This window comes from Artemia sp. Qi Xiang Cuo, chromosome 9, assembly GCF_049724085.1.
Source record: "Artemia sp. Qi Xiang Cuo chromosome 9, ASM4972408v1, whole genome shotgun sequence".
Classification (NCBI taxonomy): Eukaryota; Metazoa; Arthropoda; class Branchiopoda; order Anostraca; family Artemiidae; genus Artemia; species Artemia sp. Qi Xiang Cuo.
In genome coordinates this window covers 10933067-10956297 of record NC_142802.1, presented here as the reverse complement: position 1 = coordinate 10956297, position 23231 = coordinate 10933067, and the positions used below count along the sequence as shown (strand labels likewise).

Here is a 23231-nt window from a genome sequence, read left to right as displayed (position 1 = left end):
TTCACCAGATAACTACTATAAATAAATACAATTTTTAATGTAAAACACAAAATAAAATATAAATATATAACGAATTTGAGTTTTGAGCTATGCTCGATTAAAGGATTTGTTTATCAGTCCCGCCCTTTTGCATGCAATTTTCGTTTTACTATTATTTTATATTTTATTATTATATGAAAATCTTTAACCTTGTTATAGCCCAGTGGTATGATCCTTTGCTGGGCAATATTGGTCCCAGGGTTCGATCTTCATTGCAACAAGGATGAATTTCAAGCTTGTGACTGGTCCCTGTGAAAGACACCCAGCAACTGAAACGTCGATTTGACACCTTATGAGCTAGCAATGGTACTGGAGGATCCTTATACTTATCCTTATGGAAATCATTCCCTAAAACTATTTTCTGCTTCAAATTCTTCCAAACAGCTAGTCTTCACGAGACTTGAACTCCAGTGGGAAATTCAGAATCGGTAACAAAATAAGTTCAAAGACAATACTACCTATTAATTAAATAGAAAAAACAAGTTTTTTAACTTAAAGTAAGGAGCGACCTTAAAACTTAAAACGAACAGAAATTATTCCGTATGTGATAGGGGCTGTCCCCTCCTCAACGCCTTGCTCTTCACGCTAAAGTTTTTTATTGTTTAAAAAAAAATTCATGAGAAAGTCAAACTTTAGCGTAAAGAGCGAGGCGTTGAGGAGGGGACAGCCCCTATCAAATACGGAATAATTTCTGTTCGTTTTGACTTTTAGCGTCGCTCCTTACTTTCAGTTAAAAAAAACTTGTTTTTTTTTATTTAATCTTTGAACCTTTTTGAATGAATGCCAGTTTTAATTTTGGTACATGAATATCAACACCAAATTTGCATATTAATTTTAACTTTATTTGGTTAAATGGCTTTCTCGAACGATGTTTAATTTTATTTACGAACGTTTTTATTAGCAATAAATATATGTAACTTATGAATTAACTTACGTTACGAATTTCTATATTCATATATTTTTAATACGTATATTAGGGGGTTCACCCCCTAGTCAATACCTCACTCTTTACGCTAAAGTTCGAATTTCGTTCCAATTCTTTAAAAATGACCCCTTAATCACAAAGGCCATTAATTAGAATAAATAGTTCTTATGAAAGTACTAAAAAATCTTTTGCTTAAAGAGCGAGGTATTGACTAGGGGGCGAGCCCAATCATATACGTAATATTTTCTGTTCGTTTTAAGTTTTGATGTTGCTCCTTACTTTCAGTTGAAAAACTTGTTCTTGTTATTTAATTTCGGATCTTTTTTTAATAATGCTGGGAAATCTGGTGCTGCCTTCATAGTAATGTCCCTTCCCATATGAAAACTTCCTCCATGTAAAGATCCTCCCACATAATCCCTACCCCATCCCCCCACTATCAGAAAAAATCCCCCTGAAAAAGTTGGTATACTTCCCAATAACCAATTCCATATATTAACATTGGGTAGAGTTCATAATTTTCAGTCCTCCCCCGGGGACTTTGGGGGATTAATTCATCCTAAAAGACATAGTTATCATATTTTCGATCATTCTGAAAAAAATTGCTATCTCAAAATTTTGATCGGTTGACTTTGGGAAAAAAATCAGCGTGGGAGGGGGCCTAGGCACCCTCCAATTTTTTTGGTCACTTAAAAAGGGCACTAGAACTTTTAATTTCCGTTTCAATGAGCCCTCCCACGATATTCTAGGATAACTGGGTCGATACGATAGGCCCTGGGGAAAAAAAACAACAAAAAACAAAAAAAACACGCATCCGTGATCTTTCTTCTGGCAAAAAATACAAAATTCCTCATTTTTGCAGATAAGGTTCTGTGTTACGCTGAATCTGATGGCGTGATTTTCATTAGGGTTCTATAGCTTTTACGGGGCCTTTCCCCCTTTTTTGGAAAATCAGCCAACTTTTCTCAGGCGCTTAACTTTTGATGGGTATGATTAAACTTGATAATAATAATTTTATTATAAGCCAAAAAACAGGCCATACAGAACAGTATTCTTAATCACACTCCACAAGAAAAATAACATAAATATCAAGTTTCACTCATTGATGTCAACGCTTCATTTACATATTTACATAACTGCCTGATTGACCTTTTTACAGTCGTTTTAAGGATCCCCGGGAACTCCAACTTAACACCCTCAAAATACTTTTCCCTTAATAGAGAAAGTTGCTGGCACTCGGTGAGAATATGGGCGACATCCTCAATACCTAGGTTACATCTGGGGCAAGAGTAGGCCTAATCCGCATTTGCATCTGGGGCCACCCTATTTCTTTCAAATACTCTTTTTCTATTTTTTAGTGGCAGGCAATTCACTCGGATCTGAAACCAAGTCCTCAATGTCTCCCCCGGTAATCCTAGTTTAAAATAATATTCGAATCCAAATATCTCTTTTACATGGGAATAAAACTTCAATGTTTCATATGTTTTAAGTGCGTGGGTCCACTTTTGGATTTCGTGGTATTTTATTCTTTCTACAATCATAGCAAAAAACGACTCACCCTGATCTAAGGGACCTAGCCCCTCATTCCAAATATATGATAATCCTAATCCATCTAAAACATTTTTTATTTGATACGGCCACGATCTTTTACGTTTCGACCGTAGCATCTCCACATAAGCTGCTTTTGCTAACCTATCTTCTGACAGACTTAGAACCTTTAGCCAGTACCGGATCATCTGTGCTGATCTACTCATTCTCAGCGAAAATATACCTAGGTCACCTTTTATAGCCTGATTGTGGGTCGTTACATGAAGACCAATTAATCTCTTAAAGTGTTGCAGCTGAATTGATTCCAGTTGTGGTGCCGGGTCATGCCCCAAGAGTTCAGCTCCGTAATGGATAGTAGGCAAAACATTAGACTTAAAAAAATATTTATGCATTTTTAGATCTTTTATACTTGAAAGCCTTGAATTACGTAAAATGGCAGCTGAAACTGCTTTCCCTCTCTTAATCATCTCTTTTACATGCTCTTTCCATCCTCCTTTTGCTGAAATTGTTACTCCCAAATATTTAAAATTTTCGCTCTCTTTTACTTTTTCACCTTTATAATAAAATTCTACTTTTTGATCATCATTCTTCACACGAATTCCTCTAAAAACCACAATCTCAGTCTTTTTGATATTCAACACTAGTTTGTTTCTATCTAAATATTTTTCTAATATACTCAATAAGATTTGGAGCTCCTCTGGTGACTTGCCTATCAACACCGCATCATCAGCAAAAATCAACAGAGATAACTTCAGGTTCCCTAGTGACACCGTAGGGGCCCATACCTTTTTAAAATGGTCAACAATATCATTTATATACAACGTGAACAACCTAGGCGAAATACTACTACCCTGTTTTACTCCTTTTCTAATTTCAAACGGTGACGATAATCCCTTCCCTAAAACTTTAACTATACCAAATGTGTTTCTATACATATCAGCTAGTATCCTAGCGAAAAGTCTTGGTAAGCCTACCTTTAACAGTTCTAAGCACAGGAAAATCCTATCAATACTGTCGAAGGCCTTTTCTAGATCTAAAAATGCAACTCACAACCTATTCTTCCCTTTTGCATATTTCTCTACAAGCGCCTGTAGGACTAAGACCCTACCAATAGCATTATATCCATCCCGAAATCCTGCCTGCTCCTCCTTCAAAATCCTATATTTTTCTAATAGTACAGTCAATCTAGCGTCAAATAGGACTCGACCGCAAACAAATTGCAACAGAAATGATTTTTACACCATCTTGTAGAGAAAAAAAAACTGTACAACATATCACAAGTTGAGAAACCCAGCGGGGTGCAAAATCCGGAAATTTTCCGTTATCCTAGAGCTTAGCATTTACTTCATGGGAGACATGTTTCTGAACTAGTTTTGTGTGCTGAATTCAAATATCACATCAGATTTAAGTTATGTCCAACCGTTAGTGTTTCACACTCATCAACAAACAAGAAATTCGTATTTCGTGGCCATATTTCCCTTTTTTCGTCCTTTGGGGCGAATGAAGTCAGGAATAACGTCGCCCTATCGACTGAATACTATATTTTTGGAAAGTTCCGTACATTCTAAGATTGTCGTCATTATGGTTTAACAGCATATACGGCCATCTAGCGGAAAATTTCGTAGCGTATTTCGCTAAGGTCGGTGTTGGAACCCTTGGTCCCAGTTTTGTCAGATAAATGTCCCTCCCAGATTCATTTCTTTGGGCCCCTTCATTATTTTCCTTCTTTAAGTAATAAATGTTAATTTTAGCGTCTGTAATATTTCTCCCGATGATTGATCTGTCTGCCAGTGATGACACCTGTGTGTACTCTACCTTGATGTTCATCGCAGACCAAGCTAAACGCCATGGATTCGCCCCAGTCGTGACCTTCGATCAGCCATTGTGGTGGAAAGCTATAAAAATGGTTAAGGCTTCTGAACCAGGAAGTGAGCTCTCAGCTGTAGTTCTGAAACTCGGTGGGTTTCACACAACCATGAGCTTTATTGGATGCATAGGATACACAATGGAAGGATCCGGTCTCCGCGAAGTCCTGGAACTTGCATATGCCCCAAACACAGTTCCCCATCTCCTAAGTGGAAAGGCTATTTCACGAGCTGTTCGAGGTCTCTTACTAGTTGATAGTGCTCTACATGCCGTGCTGCTCTCCGAGTTATTTGACGATGATCCCTGTTCAGAACCTGAAACAAAGTTAGGCCCCAAAGAAGTTGCAGACCTTAAAACACTATACAGCAAGCTAATGAATGGAGAGGCAACAATGACGGAGGTTGAAGAAAATCCTGCACTCAAGCGGATCAAAAGTTTTGTCAACCAGAAGATACTTTATCCGTATCAGCACAGAACTTCAAAGCTGTGGTTTCAGCTTATGAATATGGTTGGGATACTTCGTTCTTTCATCAAAGCTGAGCGGATTGGGCGTTAGGACTTACACCTAAAGTCTGTGTCTGAAATGCTACCTTTTCTTGCGTCCTGTGGTCACAACAACTATGCCAAATCGTGCCGAATATACCTTCAGAAGATGGTGAAGCTTGAAGAAACCCATCCTACTGTTCATAGTTCATTCCAACAAGGAATGCACGTCGTCAGACGATCTGATCGCTTCTGGGCTGGCTTGTCGACGGATCTAGTTATTGAACAAGAGCTTATGCGCTCGTTGAAAACAGCAGGCGGACTGACTAGGGGTACGGGCATGACCGAAACCCAGAGGTCGCTGTGGGTTTTAGCACGCCCAACCTGCTCTGCTGTTAACCTCCTAATGGAAGATCTGACGCAAATTCTCTATGGGACAAGCAAGCAGCACAAGGAGAACGCAGGCCCCAGACAAGAACAAAACTTCAAGGATACGCAGGCGATGGTCACGTACTTTGAAAATGGCTCACCATTCGGAGGGGATACCCAGCTTAGAAGCATTGCTACCAGTTTGACTGCATATCAATCTGCAAACGTTGACTGTGTGAAGGCTGTCGGGCTAAAAATCCTTGATGCTATGACTGTAAATGTGGCGACGGATTTTGTCTTCCTAAGAAAGTAACCGGCAGTCAAGATAACACCAAAGAAAACAGGTGGTGGATATTGAAAGCGACTGGATCCAGCTTTGCTATTCCAACGCTTCATTGCGTTAGCCAAAAGGACAAGACTTCCTGAATCAGAGTGCTTCCGGTATGAACTTTGTTCGTATCCTGCTGCTCTGTTTGACAGCTCATTTATGCCGAGAGTGCCGAACAAGGCCGAATTCGCCAAGGCCATTTTACTTGCACGCGAACTCGAAGAAATTCCGTGTGTGCTGAACGACGGGACACACTATGTACTTGACGGCGGATCTCTATTGCACCGAGTCCCATGGATAAAAAATGACACGTATGCGAGTATCATACAGAGCTACTCTCTGTATATTTCGCGGAAGTACCCTGGCGCAACTGTTGTTTTCGATGGGTATGATAGTGGACCTTCCACCAAAGATATGGCCCATTCGTATCGTAATCGAACGATTGGTCGCGAGGTTTTCTTCACGAATGACATGCGTCTGAAAGTTAAGAAAGAAGAATTTGTCGGGAACAAGAAAAACAAGTCAAGATTCATTAGTGCGCTTGCAGTTCATCTCCGGCAAAAGGCTATTTTGTAGTCCAAGCCCCCAGTGATGCAGACGTGCCTATTGTAAAAGCTGCTTTCGAATCAGCTAAACAGAAGGTAACTGCCGTTATTGGAGAAGATACGGATGTTCTGGTCCTTCTCTGCTACCACTGTGATGTCTCCACTAACAAGGTGTACTTCGCCCCAGAGCCAAAGAAAAATAAAGAGCGAAGGTGCTGGGATGTTCATGAAATGAAAAAAAGATTAGGACAAGAAGTATGTGGTCTGATCCTCTTTGTCCATGCATTCCTTGGGTGTGATTCTACATCACGTGTCCACAACATCGGAAAATGTCTTACCCTGTAAAAAGTGATAGAAGACGAAAGTTTTCGAGCATCTGCCAAGGTCTTTATGAAGAAGGCAGCAACAAAAATCGAAGTCAAGGAAGCCGGAGAAGACGCACTTCTTATAATATATGGTGGAAAGAAGGGGGAAATCTGAACGAGCTTCGAAAGCAGCTCTTCGAAAGAAAGCTCGTCACAGCAACGGCTTTTGTTCACCCAGAGCAGCTACCTCCCACATCCAACTCTGCAGCATTTCACAGCTATAGAGTTTAGTTTCAGGTACACGCCTGGAATGACGACGGTAATCTAGAATTGGACCCTCAAGAGTGGGGCTGGAAGGACCGAAATGGTACATTGTACCCTGTGATGTCGGACCTACCCCCAGCACCTCCCCAACTTCTTAAGATTGTTAAGTGTTCCTGCCGTTCAAACTGCACCTCTGCTCGGTGCACTTGTGTCAGAAACGGCATGTCTTGCACTCTCGCGTGCAAAACTTGTCAGGGAGCAGAATGTGATAATTCTCCCAAATCAGAAGATCTCATCGACGATCTTGACGACGAAGTTTCAAACTACACTGCCAGTGATTAATGTCGCAAGTCATTTGAAAAGTTGCCTGCCTTTTACCAATGTGATTTTTGTTGCCTATGATTTTAGTCAGTTAATACATTAAGAGATGATTGATTATTTTGAAGAAACCTTTTGGTGATGAATGTGAAACACTGTCGGTTGAAAATATCCTTGATCTGATGTGATATTCGAGTTCATCGCATAAAACTACTCAAGAAATGTGGTCGAACGACAATGTTATAATAGAATCGCGAACTTCGTGAATGGTGATGAATGTGAAACACTTCTGGTTCACCGTATCTTAAATCTGATGTAATATTCGAGTTCAGCACATAAAACTACATCAGAAATATGTTTCCCATGAAGTAAACTCTAAGCCTTGAGAAAATCAAAAATTTAGGCTTAAAAACGAAAAATAAAACACAAAACGCTAAAAAACACTAATTTTGCACCCTGCTAGGTTTCTCAACTTTTGATATGTTATATAGTTTTTTTTCTCTACAAGATGGTGTAAAAATCATTTCTGTTGCAATTTGTTTGCGGTCAAACCTTATATTGACTGTACTATAACCAATGAGCTAATCTAGCATCTATATTCTTTCTAATATTTTGCTAAGACTAGGTACTAAAGATATCGGTCGATAATTACTGTGATCCGCTGGGTCTCCCTTTTTGAATAGCGGCAAAATCAAGCTTGATGAAGCTTATATGTTTCAATCAGCATCAAAATCTGATTCTTGTGATCTATCTATTGGTATCAAAATCCCATTTTTTAGAGTTTCGGTTACTATTGAGCCGGGTCGCTCCTTACAGTTCGTTACCACGAACTGTTTGATTACGGACAGGCAACAAACAGAACATGTATTATGACATGTATATGACAATTTCATGTCTTTATTTTTCATTTATAAAATGAAAATTCAAAATTTTATAGCATCATGTCTTAATAACAGGCTACAGCATAATATCTATAATATTATCATAACCAGTCATCATTTTCTTGTCATGCATTTTTTTCCCAAGATCTATTTGTCCACGTCAATTTTCCAAATAGCCGGTGCTAGTGAGACTTGGCTTCTGTGCAAAAATCAGAATCAGAAAAAAATTAAAACAAAATTAAAAGACCTAACTGCCGTTCCATCATAGAATCTTGGTAAATTCAGAAAAATGTTAGGATGAGGGAAAAGTGTTTTTTAATGTTCTTTGAATAGAAATACAAAAAAAAAATTAATTAGAGGGGGGCAATTTTGTTCGGCTTTCCAATTTATCTTTTTAAGAAAAATTCTAGAAAGGTATTTGAAACACTCTTTCGGAGTTAAAAATTACAGGGTGAAATATCCCCCCCCCCACCCCCCCCCCCTTTAATAAAATAATGACCCTCATAAGGATACTGTATCATTTCTTAAAAAGAAAGTGCATCATTCAACTTCATAACTGACACATTTAAAAAAAAATGCAGTGGTACATTCAATAGCCACCATAGCCCCCTTAATTCTGGATGATCTTTAAGACACTGACTTTACTCTATCTATTAACCTACATAAACATTGGGGACTCATTTTGTTTTCTTAGCTGGAAAATCCATCAATTTGTTAATCTTCGATTCGGTCTCCATTCGTTTGAGAAATTCAATTATGCTTATTGAAAGTGAAGCATAGGGGATTATGGTTTCCAATAACGAGCTTTCTCTAGACCAAATATCTATGTTTATATTCAAATATGTTAAATATGATCTCTTCTTGAAGGCACTGGCTTTTCATTTAATATATACTTAAAGCCTATATCAGTTTATTTTCTTGCTAAACTAAGAAATATTCGGCACAGGCTTAATGCTTTCTCTTGCAATAAATAATACTATTTGCACTTTTACTGAAAAGTAAAATTGCAAATAGTATTAGCATAATTTGCCTTTTCTGAAAAAATATAAATGTCTTTACTTTTATAACTTTAATAAATCAAATAGTATTAACATTTCGATTACTAAATATCATGTATATTAAACTGACAACGCAAATTCACTTGTATTTTTTTCAGTAAAGTGCAAATTATGTTCTGGCCTTGGGAAGGCATAGAAGTTTTGAGCCCTATTCATGTTAATTTCTGCTGGTTTTATTTGACTGGGTTATTTATTGTAATTTCTGTTCGTTTTGGGTTTCATTTATTGATCGATGCTGATCTGTGGTTGTTTCGCGCTTGGTAGATTATTTGATTCTATTTTTGCTCATTTTTGGTTTAATGAAGTGGTTTACTTTTCTTTGAAAAACTTATTTTGTGAAAAAGTTTTTTTAAAATTAATTTCTGTTCGTTTTATATTGACATAGTCTTTTTAGGGAAAAAGAAAATAATACTTCAAATCTTTTCGTTTTTTTAAGACTTTAAAAATTGGCCTGCTATTTGTATGCTGGAGAAAATTTTCAGCAATTTTTAAAGACATAAACCCTTATAAAAACCTAGACACAAATAGAAGTGCTTAATTTAGTTTCATACCTCCTCTAGTTGACCTGAAATAGAAAGCTTGATACCATTCGCAAAAAATCTGTTTACTTTCTTTGATAGCTTGGATACACTTACGCTATTTTGGGATACTGCTGAGATGCCTAATTGGAATTAGCATTAACACCATGCATTTTGATTTAATCTTGAGGCAACATTTAGTTTTTAAAATTATTGGGAAATTGGGTGGGTGGGCTTGGGAAAGGGATTAGTTGCCCTCCAATCACTTTCGACTGTTAAAAAGGGCATTAGCTTTTCTATTTTCAATCGAATGAGCCCTTTTCGAAGTTCCTACGACAACTCCTTCGATACGAAGTGCCCTGGTCTAAACAAAAACAAAAAAATAATACATTGTACCCACATCGATCTTTATTTTAAAAATATCAAACCTTCCAGTCACTTTCGACCATTAAAAAGGACATTACCCCTTCAAATTTCCAATCGAATGAGCCCTTTTTGAGTTTCTACGACAACACTTTCTATAAACACCTTATATGCCCACAGGGCATAAATTACAACCCTTGCCCTGAGGGCTATGAGGGGGGTTGTCATCCTCAAAGACCTAATTTCCAGAACTATCAACTACGTTAAACAAAATGGCAATCTCAAAATTTTGATTGGATGTTTTCGGGGAAATGATGGGCTTGAGAGGGGCATTAGCTTCTCTCCAATCACTTTCAACTATTAAAACGCACTAGCCCTTTGAATTTCCAATCGGATGAGCCCTTTTGAAGTTTCTACGACAACAATTTCAATAAAAACTTTATATGCTCCCTGGGCATAATTTACAGCCCTTGCCCTAAGGGCTGGAGGGAGGGGTTGTCATCCTCAAAGACCTAATTTCCAGAACTTTCAACTACGTTGAAGAAAACTTCTATCTCAAAATTTTAATTAGATGTGTTATGGGAAATGGTAGGCGTGAGAGGGGGTTTGGTTGCTCTCCAATCCCTTCCAACTATGAAAAAGGGCAGTAGCCCTTTCAATTTCCAGTCGAATGAGCCGTTTTTGAGGTTTCTACGACAACACTTTCTATAAAGACCTTTATGCCCCGGGGCATAACTAACAACCCTTGCCCGTAGGGCTGTGAGGGGGTTGTCATCCTCCAAGACATTATTTTCGGACCTGTCAACTACGTTGAACAAAATGGTTATCTCAAAATTTTAATTGGATAAATTTGGTGAAATGGTGGGCTTGAGAGGGGGGTTACTTGCCCTCCAATCACTTTCGATTATTAAAAAGGGCACTAGCCGTTTCAATTTCCAATCGAATGATTCCTTTTTTATTTTTCTAAGACAACACTTTCTATAAAAAAAACCCTTATATGACCCCAGGGCATAACATACAACCCTTGCCCTGAGGGCTTTGGGGGAGTTTCATCCTTGAAAACATAATTTCCGGACTTTCTAATTACGTCGAACAAAATGGCTATCTCAAAATTTTGATTGCGTGTGTTTGATGAAATGGTGAGTGCGAGATGGGTGTTAGTTATCCTCCAATCACTTTCGACAATTAAAAAGAGTCGAGCCCTTCTAATTTTCAATCGTATGAGCCCTTTTTGAAGTTTCTACAACATCACTATCATTAAAAACCTTATATAACCCCAGGGCATAACTTAAAACCCTTGCCGCAAGGGCTCTGATGGGTTATCATCCTCAAAAACCTAATTATTAAGACTTTTAACTACGTTGAACAAAAAGTTTATCTAAAATCTTGAGTGGATGTGTTCGGGGAAAAGGTGGGAGTAAGAGGGGGGTTAGTTGCCCTCAAGTCACTTTCGACCTTAAAAATGGCACTAGCCCTTTGAATTTCCAATCGAATGAGCCCTTTTTCAAGTTTCTATGACAAAGCTTTTTATAAAAACCTTGTATGCCCTTAGGGCATAACTTAAAATCCTTGCCCTGAGGGCAGTTGGGGAGTGTCCTCCTCAAAGATATAATTTCCGGACCTTTCAACTACTTTGAACAAAATGGCTATCTCAAAATTTTGATTGGATGTGTTTGGATAAATGGTGGGCGTGAAAGGGGTGTTAGTTGCCTTCCAATCAAAAGCTAATGAAGATTTGCTAGATGTTTTCCGGGGAAATTGCTTAAGGATTGTTTTGGGTACCCAGCTGACTGACCGTATTTCAAATAATAGACTATACGAAAAATATGGTTCAATACCGCTCTCTAGGGCTATATTGAAAGAAAGGTTGAGGTTGCCAGGGCACGTTGTGTGGATGAAGGATGAGAGATGTCCGAAGATTATTCTTTTCAGCCAACCGTCTAGGGCTAAACAGAAAGCAGGTCGTCCTCGTCTGGGGTGGGAGGACGTCATAAAGAAAGATTTAAAGGAAATGGGAACTTCGTGGGTGGGTGTGAAAATGGAGGCTTTGAATAGATTAAGATGTATTAGGAGCGTGCGTAGCTGTGATGACCTCAGGCGGCTTGGTGCTGTGGTGAGTTTTTAGTAATAGTAGTAGTATTACTACCTTTCTATAAAAACCTTTTATGCCCCCAGGGCATAACTTACAACCCTTGCCCTGAGGGCTGTGAGCGAGTGTCCTCCTCAAAAACATAATTTCTCTCTGGAAATCAATTACGCTGAACAAAATGGCTATATTAAAATTTTGATTGGATGTGTTTGGGAAATGTGTGCGTGGAAGAGGTATTAGTTGCCTTCCAATCACTTTCGACCATTAAAAAGGGCACTAGGCGTTCTAATTTCCAATCGCGTGAGCCCTTTTTCAAGTTTCTACGAACAACCCTTCGATACAAAGTGCCCTGGTCTAAATAAAAAAAAACATTGTTTCAACATCGTTCTTTACTTAGGCAGCGCTATTGCGCTGCCTATGATAGCCATCGTCAGTTGGGATTCTTATCTACTCATAATCTGGATTTTCATCAAGCGAGTTCTATTCATGGTAAGCCTTTTGGGGGTTTTGTGCTTCTGCTAAGAAAAGAGATATCTGGTAATCTAACTTCAAAGTCAGAAAAATATCTTGCAGTTAGAGTGGGGAATGCGGTCATGTTCTATTTTCAGATCAAATGGAGTGTTTTTATACCTGAAAAAAAAACATGTCTCTTGCTTATAGAAATATTGACAAGCTAGTATTTACAATTAGGTTTAACACCTGAATTTCCTGAATAAGACCTTAGTTTGGTGAATTCAATTGTCAGTTGTCTGGCCCCAAAAATTTGTATTTCAAACTGTGTTCCAAGCTTGCCCAAGTCAGACTTGTGTCTGGAACGATCAAGACCACGTATTTCCGGCAATGTGGTGCCATGTTTGAGTCGGACTAATTCTATTTTTATCCTACGACTAAATTTGCGTCTACTGCATTAGTCCTTCTTCATTGTTCTCACTCTAACTAAATACAGATTTGTGATTCTTTTCAAATTGACTGCTTGTTGCAATCATCATTCATGTGCTATCCACCAAAACAGTCCAACAGTCTCAAATCCGGAGTTACAAGTTTACACTCACACCAGAGTACTTGGATTTACGTTCTATTATACCGAACGTTTAAGTTCTGTATTCACTTCTTGACAAGCATGATGTAATTATAGAATTAGGAAAATACTTTCCTATTTCCTTTACTCTGAAATGGTACATGTAGCCAAGGCCGTACCCAGGATTTGTTTTGGAGGGGGTTTTACTAAAAAAAAAATTCGGGGGGTGGGGGGGCGTTACACAAAAAACTAATAAAAGCATACAAAATTTGATTATATCCCTTTTTGTTGCGTTTTTACGAGTCATACAAACATTTCGGGGAAGGGAGGGGTGTTCAAATACCCCTAACCACCCCCCTCTGAGTACGGCCTTGCATGTAGCCTTTAAAGCCAATAAATACAGAACTTCTTGATGTATATGATTTGGCAAAATTTCGACTACAGTTACGGGTCGACTGCAACTAGTTTTCTAAGGCTCGTAGCTTTTGATAGGTAACACCGAACTTAATGAATGTTTTATATTTGGAATCAGCATAAAAAGTCTATCCTTTCGATCTATCTATTGCTATTAAAAATCCGAGTCACTCCTTTTCTATAGTTTATTATCACGAACTGTTTGAAAACCACCCAATAAATTCAAATGTCTGAGAACTCAGTAACTGAAATGTAATTCCTATATACAAAAAGATACCAATTCCGCTTATAATCTTTGTGAGAATATCCTTACCTTTAAACGATGAATGAATGAATAAACTATCAGCAAAGCAGCTGTTCTGAATTCAGAACTAATAACTAAAAGCTTTATTTCATAAAAAAAGCTAGTAATAGTAAACAATATAATCATGAGCAATAATACACACATCATGAATTATAAAACACTTGTTAGATATACAAAAAAGGGATCAACCTTTTAAAAACTTCTTTCTTTAAAGCAAAATAAATAAAAGTAACTTTTCCATTTGATAAATGTGATTTAAAACCAAATAAGAATGTCTCTGCAACGAGTCAAAAAGGGAGAAGGAAAAATGGAATGAAACTGTATTTACTGTCATCAAGTCCTTTATCGTTCGCTTAACAATAATATTAAAGATATAACAGTAACCTGAAAGATAACTATGTCACTGTAGCTGGTCGTTCCACTTTGCATCGCTGCCGGCTTTTCGCCTGAAAAGAGAAAAAAGATAAAAAAGAGAAAAAAGAGAAAAGAGAAAAAAAGATAAGAGGAGGTGGAGAAAGAACTGAAAAAGAAGAAAGAGAGAAGTAAAGTGAAGCTAATTTGATTCATTAATATTACTCTGTTAAAGAATCTAGATATGGCTTCAGAGCCCTGCTGTACAAATAGTTTGCTAAGAACGTAATCAAAAATTACGCGGCCTGGACCTGACAAGTTGCTTAGCTTTTCTCATCCATCCCACTATATTTAAACAATCTGTGTTGGTTAAATTAAAAAAGAAGTAGCAAAGTACATGAACAGAAAACAATTTTTGTCCCTTGGCACCTATTTTGTATATTTGTACATGAAAAGCGTAATTTTCTAAGACTTATTTTTTGGTTGTTTAAAAATTACGGATTCTTTAGGGCAGTGCCAAAATTTCACCAGTACTGGTAAGTTCAACCGTGAAAACAAATCAGTGAAAGAAGTTACTTAAATTTGACAAACGTTTTCCTTCGGCAAAAATCAAAGCATTGACTTCCTGTTGATTCCCAAAGATAACTACGCGCTTAAATTAAGGCTTTACTTTTTCAGCTATGCCAAAGTTTTTAGCTTATTTTTTGCTGATTTTTTTTCATCCACGTTTCTCTTTTTAAACTTCGCACCTGCTAGAAGCAAAACTTCATAATTTTTCTTAGTCTTTTCACAAAAGCTAAATTCCTCATTTTTTCTATTCTTTGAGATGTATATGGCTGTATAAGTTTTAATTTAAAACAGTTAGAAAGTCTCATTTTTAGAAACAGTTAGAAATCCTGACTCTTATTTGCGAAACAATTCTTATATTTCCTTGACATTTCCAAATACATGTGGTTAAAATCACTACTTGTTAATAACAGTAAAAAAAAATAATAATAAAAATAAAAAATTACACTCTCAATTAACATTCAAGTTTTGTAATTAACTTGGGAAGGAAGAGAACTAGAACTATGAGAAATATTTTATGATAAATTTTAGTATATTTTGTGAGAAATCTTCTTGATATTTTTTTTCTAGAAGAAAGGTTTGGGTTAGTCCTTTGACTATTCTTAGAGGAAGAGAGAAACGTATTACCCTCAATTAACTTGGCATGAGACTAATAACAAACCCTCTGGAATCACTGTGAAGTAAATGAAAGTATGAGAAGCGGAAGTCTTAAGCACATTGAGATGCAGGAGGGGTATTTTCTAACTAGTCAGCCTATGAACGAATTCCTTAAGATTTTAAGCCATATTCATTAGCTAATCTCCAGTAGAAATTCTGACCTCTCTTGCGGCAAGGGCAAAATCTTGATTAGTACCCTCCTCCCTCTGTCTTCCGAAATTTTACAGGCCAAAATTTAACAGAATTTTCATTTATTAACAAAATTGTTCATTTATTTAGATCTGGCTTTTCTTATTCTATATAGAAAAAGATATGGGGAAAATGAAAATATCAGATTCAATTTGCTTATTCGTACAGCCAACTGCGCTCTCTAGTTTATTTTAATAATAATAAAACTAACAAAACTAAAAAAAAATTATGATAAATATTAGATTGTTTATTTGAAATTTTGCACCCCCTGAAATATATGCTTCCGGAGCAAGCACCCCCCTCCCCCGCTAAAACTACCTCTACTCTTCTCATCAATTTGTTGAGCGTCTGGCACTTCATTTACCTGCCCCCATGGGGGAAGGGGAAGAAAGATGCTAGGGGGGAGTGAAACCAAGCCTTGGGTGACAGTTGGCTTGCTAAATATAATCTTTGAGTAAATCACAAGAAGTAATTAGACACAAAAGTTGACCAGCCTTTGGTGTTACAATACCCTTCCCACTCCAAAAAAAACTGAATAATTATTGAAAAAATAAATAGATGGCCTGTAACCAAGAAATTCCATATTCTGTTAAAGCCTGATTTTCAATAGCTCAAAATTTTGCAGCTTATGTAATACTGTAGCTGTTGTTATACCATCTTTAGAATCACGATTTGGTTCACGGGAATGAAAAAAAAACTCGATGTATTTACTCTAGTTTCTATCCTTTGTTTAATCGGGATTTGCAAGATCAGATATAAGTGGATATCTCTAGGATCAAACCTTTTGTAGATTTCTATCAGCTAAAGGAAATGTTGACTCTAATTATCATTGCGTAATGTACTCAGGATATAATAAGAACTCCTGAAGCCTAAGCAACGCCAAAAAATCTGTTTATGAAAAAATAGCAAATCTTTTTTTTATATAAAAAAAGCTCAAGTTATCTTTTAAGCCTTGTTATAGCAATTATACTATTATATATGCAACACACACACACACACACACACACACACACACACACACACACACACACACACACACACACACACACACACACACACACACACACACACACACACACACACACACACACACACACACACACACACATATATATATACAATGATATATATTACGCAATGATAATTAGAGTCAACATTTCCTTTAGCTGATAGAAATCTACAAAAGGTTTGATCCTAGAGATATCCACTTATATCTGATCTTGCAAATCCCGATTAAACAAAGGATAGAAACTAGAGTAAATACATCGAGTTTTTTTTTCATTCCCGTGAACCAAATCGTGATTCTAAAGATGGTATAACAACAGCTACAGTATTACATAAGCTGCAAAATTTTGAGCTATTGAAAATCAGGCTTTAACAGAATATGGAATTTCTTGGTTACAGGCCATCTATTTATTTTTTCAATAATTATTCAGTTTTTTTGGAGTGGGAAGGGTATTGTAACACCAAAGGCTGGTCAACTTTTGTGTCTAATTACTTATTGTGATTTACTTAAAGATTATATTTAGCAAGCCAACTGTCACCCAAGGCTTGGTTTCACTCCCCCCTAGCATCTTTCTTCCCCTTCCCCCACGAGACAGGTAAATGAAGTGCCAGACGCTCAACAAATTGATGAGAAGAGTAGAGGTAGTTTTAGCGGGGGAGGGGGGTGCTTGCTCCGGAAGCATATATTTCAGGGGGTGCAAAATTTCAAATAAACAATCTAATATTTATCACACACACACACACACACACACACACACACACACACACACACACACACACACACACACACACATATATATATATATATATATATATATATATATATATATATATATATATATATATATATATATATATATATATATATATATATATATATATATATATATATATATATATATATATATATATATATATATATATATATATATGTGCGTATATTGTATATATTATGGATCTGCATCTACGTATATGGACATATTACGAAGAATAAGTTTGTATATATATATACAAACTAGTATATATATATATATATATATATATATATATATATATATATATATATATATATATATATATATATATATATATATATATATATATATATATATATATATATATATATATATATATATATATATATATATATATATATAATATATATATATATATATATATATGTGCGTATATTGTATATATTATGGATCTGCATCTACGTATATGGACATATTACGAAGAATAAGTTTGTCTCATAGTGATGGGTAGGATTGGTTAGCTTGAAATAATCCACCAATAAGACAAAGTTAACATGCAAAGGACTACCAAGAGCCATGGCCAGGTCCAGGGGAAAATAAACTCTCCTGCAAATCACTTATAGTCCAGTATAATTATAACTACAGTATAACTACGGAAAAAAATCGACGATCTGGGACAAAATTGCAATATAAATGATTTTTACACCATTTTCTAGAGAAAAAAAATTCTGTACGACATATCAAAGTCCCCAAGAATCCCCTTGGTGGAATAGGGTGAAAAACGGGGGGAAAGGGGAAAATCTAGGGTAAAACTCGACAGTCTACGACCGGTAGTTTTGATGCTGAAAATGGCATTCCTGATCTCTTGGGCCCAAGAAGATCGAATATGCGTTTTTTGCTGCTGTGTAATAAGTCGTTCCCCCATTTCCCCACTTACAAGGGGAAAAGAAAGGAGAAATAAATATCCTGCACAGCAGTCTGCAAGGCTTGTTTTCTGGGGTTTCCCAGTGCACGAAGAATGAATATATTACTTTGATCGCTCGGTCATTAGCCTTTCACCCCCCCCCCTCATTTTCCAGTAACAAGGGAAAAAGAGGGGAAAATCAAGATATCCTCTAAAAGGAAAAGATAGTCAGACTACACAATTTGCCTCTACAGAATTTGGAGAGGAGACAAAGGTCTATCAACTCGGTTTTAAAATCCTCTAACACCGTTTAGACGAGAGTTTAATATCCTATTCCCTGGTGCTTCTCTTTTGCGCTTTCCTCGAGATTCACTAATGGTGCATTTACACATAGTGGAAATTCGAGGGGATTGTGAAAACTGAGCCGATTTCCCCACCGGTTTTGTGCTTGAAATTTTCTCTAGCCGAAAGCTAGTGGTCGTTAAGATCGTAAAGTGAATTCAAACTTTGGTGAGAATTTGGAGCTTTCCTTATAGCTCAGGCTGTTTTCAAATGTTTTATTTTGTGAGGCAGAGCAGAAATTGAAGGAAATAATTTGAGTTACTTGGAAAGTGTGACGCGTCACGCTGGTTGTACAGTTCCTGAATTCTATTTTTGCGTGTGAACAAGTGGTAAACCTTACGTACAACTTAAGGTACTTTGCTTCCTCCCTTTACGTCCTATGTCTGAGAGCCACTTAATTGGTCAAAATTCTTAACTGCGCCTCCTGGCTTGAGGCTGATTAGAGGTGCCGAACTCACAAATCTTATGGAAAGATTCGCTTTGTGGGTTGTTTTCGTATCCGAAACAGGGCTTAGGTTTGGCTTTCGTCATAAGTGTGACTACAATGTGGCTCTTGCAAAAAGCTCCTCTTTCTTGCCTGACAAGTTTTTGTTTGTAGTTTTCATATCACACCCTATTCATGGAGGAAGAACTTGAACGTTGCAAGCTCTGCAGCCGCAGAATCCGTACTGGTGGTGAAAGTGTCAGAATCACAAAAAAAGGATCCCTTTGGATCAACGAGGTCGGTGTGCAACGGGGTGAACATATAACAGTTGAAGACGGTGAAATAGTACACAACCAGTGCAGAAAAGACTACTGCCGTCCCACGTCTATAGCTTGTTTCGTAAAAAGAAAGAATGACGATTTCGAGAATACTCCAGCAGGTTGGACAAGTGCCTTTCTTCTTCTACAACAGAAGCCAACAGGGGAACAGTCTTGTGTACAAACCCATACCCACCATCACCTTCAACGAAAAGATCGATGGCAGTGACCTACTATGGCATGCAAGCTGGATACATGATACGAAACGGACCGGATGGAGTGGATTTATGCAAGCAATTCACCATGGGTCACACAAAGGTGCCTCGTCAATTGTTTTTCTGCCTATGATCGACTATAATCCCTCCGATATTTCTTGTGTATATACGACCTTACATTTTATCTCCGATAAAGCACGCCAGCACGGCACTTCCAGTGATCGGTGGTCTCCATTGCCGTATGAGCTTTCTTGGAGCGATCGGGCACTTGATGACGGAAACAGGAATAAGAGAAGTGCTCGAATGCCTATATGCCGGTAACACTCTTAAGCATATCCTTAGCGACAAGGCTGTTTAAAAAGCCATGAGAGCGCACAAGCTTATAGATTCAGCATTGCAGATCATTCTCATTTCCAAATCATATGCTTTCGACTGCACAGATGACATACGTGCGAGGCATCAAGATTTTGCAGAAGCTTCGGCAATATATATGGCTCTACTGAATGAGGAAGTAACCCTCGAAGACGCATCCAACGCAGACATAGTACGTCCAATACAAACGCGAATGAGGGAGTTCCAAGACACGCTGTAGAACAAAAGGACTGCAAAAATCTGGCTTCAGTATTCAGAAATGTTCGGAGTGCTTAAGAAGGCCATCCTGACAGAACGGACCGGAAACTGAGTGCAGTATCTTAAAGCACTATCTGAGATGCTCCCTTACTTTGCAGCTGCAGGCCAAAAACTTTAAACGAAGTCGGTGAAAATATTCCTTTCTGCAAATGGAAGAGCTGAAAGAAAGTAACCAGAAACAATATAAAAACATCACGGATGGGATGTTTGTCATTCGAAGAAGCAATACATTTTGGGCTGGGCTGTCTCACAACTTAGTAATTGAGCAAGTATTAATGAGGTTGTTGAAAACAACCGCGGGGGACTCACGAGAGGAAATGGAATGAGTTAGACGCAAAGGTTGATCTGGAAAGTGTCAATGCCAGTACGAGCTGAAATTAATGAGCTTATGCAGTCACTCACCGGCGTTGAGTACGTGTAATCTGGCCATCATGTTTCTGCGAAATACGGAGATATGTCCAATGTTTTTGCTAACTGTATTAATGGTTTAACTGAGCACCCTTAATTGCCCCACTAAACGTAAAAACCGAACAAGAGGACATAGGAGAAATAATAGAAAGAATTATTTAGATTTAAATGCATTTTTAATCGATTTATGTCAGATATTTGAGACTAATGGAATGGCTAGTTTAATAAAATCTTTAAATAAGTTATCAAGGAAAAATTTAATAAAGCTATTCTGGATTGCAAAAAATAAAACATGTAATTCGAAAACTAAATTTATTCATGATGCAGTTTGCATTTTAGCTAAATCAAAATCTATTTCAAAGTATAATAAATCTGATAAGATTGTTAATAAGGATAATAGATTATATTTTTCTGTTCATTTTAGTACTAAACAAATAGAAGATATTAATTTACCCGGACTCTTAAACCAGTGGAGAGTGAAAAATGCCCTTCCATGTGGTTTGATGTATAAAGATAGTCCAATTTTAACATATAAATTTTCAAAAACGATTGGTCAAATGATTTGTAACTATAATTTAATACTTAAAAAACTTTACGGGTAGAGTAATTGGAAACCGGTTTGTAGTTTCGAGCAAATTTTACCGTATGTGGATCAAACTTACGAACATGTTGTGACGGGGGATTTGTCCATCATAAACCCTCTTGATCTTCAAAATATAATGAAAAGGGGGCTAAATTCCGTCTTTCCTACCGCTTAAAGCCAGTAGGTATTCTTAGGGGATTAAAGAATGATTTAGATTTATTTATTGATAAATGGTGCAAGAAGGAGAAAATTACTAAAGACAGATTTCAGAATTGGATAAACTTGATTTTGACTAGTGCACGAAATAGCATGTATAGAATTAATCCAAAAAATTCTGAGAAAAATTCAATATTTTATAAAGCAAATATGAAACAAGCAATTGCTAATATACAGAATGAATTTGTAATTGTAACAGTTGATAAAGCTAGCAATAATTTTGCCATAATTTATCAGAAACTCTACTGTGATATCTTATCAAAAGAGTTACAAACAACAAATACATACGAAAAGGCTCATATAGAGGAGAATACTTTAATTGAAAATATAGAAGAAAGAATTCTGAAAAATTCATTATCAAAATTAATGATAATGATAAAAAGTTTCCTTTCTTATATAGGACGGTAAAATTTCATAAAAATCCACCAAAGCCACGTTTTATTGCTGAGGCAGCGAGGTGTCCAACCAGAATTGCGGCCACTGACCTATGTTTAATTTTAGGAGAAATTGGAAGTAAATTTAAAGCATATTGCTCTGGAATTAAAAATTTTTCTAACTTTAACCATATTGGAGTGTTAGTTATTCATTACAAGTTATTGATACTTTGGCTATTGTTTCAGCTAAAAGAGTCGATTCATTTGATTTTACTACTCTGTATTCAAATCTGTCACTTAATTTAGTATTCGAAAAATTGAAAATGGTCATTAAGAAATCTTTTCTTTTGTCTAATATCGGATTTTTAAAAATCTATACTTTTAATAAAAAAGACCGATGGACGAATTTCTTTAGAAGTACTATTAATTCAAGATGTTATAGCTTGGATATGGTGTGTGATTTATTGGAATTTGTTCTGTTCCATACTCTTATAAGATTTGATGGTAATTTATATAAACAAACCGTTGGCATTCCTATGGGTGGGAATGCGAGTCCATTCATAGCGGACTTGTTTTCAAGTCAATTAGAATACGAATATATGATAAATAAAAATAGCCCAAGCAATGTAAAATATAAGCTTTCAAATAATAAATGATATCTGGACGATCTCTTAGTAATAGATTGCGCGGAGTTTATTGAGATTTCAAAAAATATTTATCCACAAGAGTTAAATCTGGAGCCTAGTATGGGAGAGGACACTCAGACCATTTCTTAGATTTAAATATTAATATTTCAGATAATAATAAATTAGTTTTCAAAATATATAATAAAACGGATGATTTTAATTTTGAAGCATTTAATTTTCCATTCCTTGAAAGTAATATACATTCAAATATTAATTATTCAGCTTATTATTCCCAATTATTTAGGTATGTAAAAATTTGCAGTAATTACACAGATTTTAAAAATAGATGTAAAAAGCTTAGCCAAAAACTGATATTAAGAGGTTTTTCTGTCAATAAAATTAGTTGGCAATTTAAAAAAATTTAGTTTTATGTATCATGAACTTTTAGGTAAATATACAAAAATTATAAAGAAATACTGAATGATATTTTACTATAATTTCTCTTTCGCTTTTCTTTTTTGGAATTTTGAATTTGTACATTGTTTTCAAACCAGCTTGAAGAATTTTTAATCTGTAATTGGTTCCGGATACCAATAACACACTTTGTTTTGTAACTCACGTCTGGACCAGTCTTTATCAAACAGTTCGTGGTAACGAACTGTAAGTAAGGAGCGACCCGGCTCAATGGTAACCGAAACTGTAGAAAACGGAATTTTGATACCAATAGATACATCAAAGAATCACATTTTAATTCTGATTTCAAATATATAAGTTTCATCAACTTTAGTCCTACCTATTAAAAGTTACGCGCCTGAGAAAATGTGGATGATTTTCGAAAAAAGGGGGAAAGACCCCTTAAAAGTTATAGAACCTTAATGAAGATCACACCATCATATTCAGCGTATCAGAGAACCCTAAAGCGGAGGTTTCAAGCTCCTATCTACAAAAATGTGGAATTTTGCATTTTTTGCCAGAAGAAAGATCACGGATGCGTGTTTATTTGTTTGTTTGTTTGTTTTTTTTTCCCCAGGGGTGA

The 23231-nt window shown here is 36.5% G+C and overlaps 1 protein-coding gene across 6 annotated transcripts in view; it reads right to left on the bottom strand.

Annotated features, from left to right (window-relative positions):
* Positions 1-13731: 13731 nt before the first annotated feature.
* LOC148948301 (zwei Ig domain protein zig-8-like) overlaps positions 13732-23231 on the bottom strand; it is a 579089-nt gene continuing 569589 nt past the window's right edge. For all 6 annotated transcript variants that reach the window (XM_089093876.1, XM_089093881.1, XM_089093877.1 and 3 more), the window contains one exon: positions 13732-14078. In XM_089093876.1, coding sequence (XP_088950002.1) covers positions 13975-14078 — 104 coding nt within the window. In that variant the 3' untranslated portion in view covers positions 13732-13974. The remainder of the gene's footprint in view (positions 14079-23231) is intronic.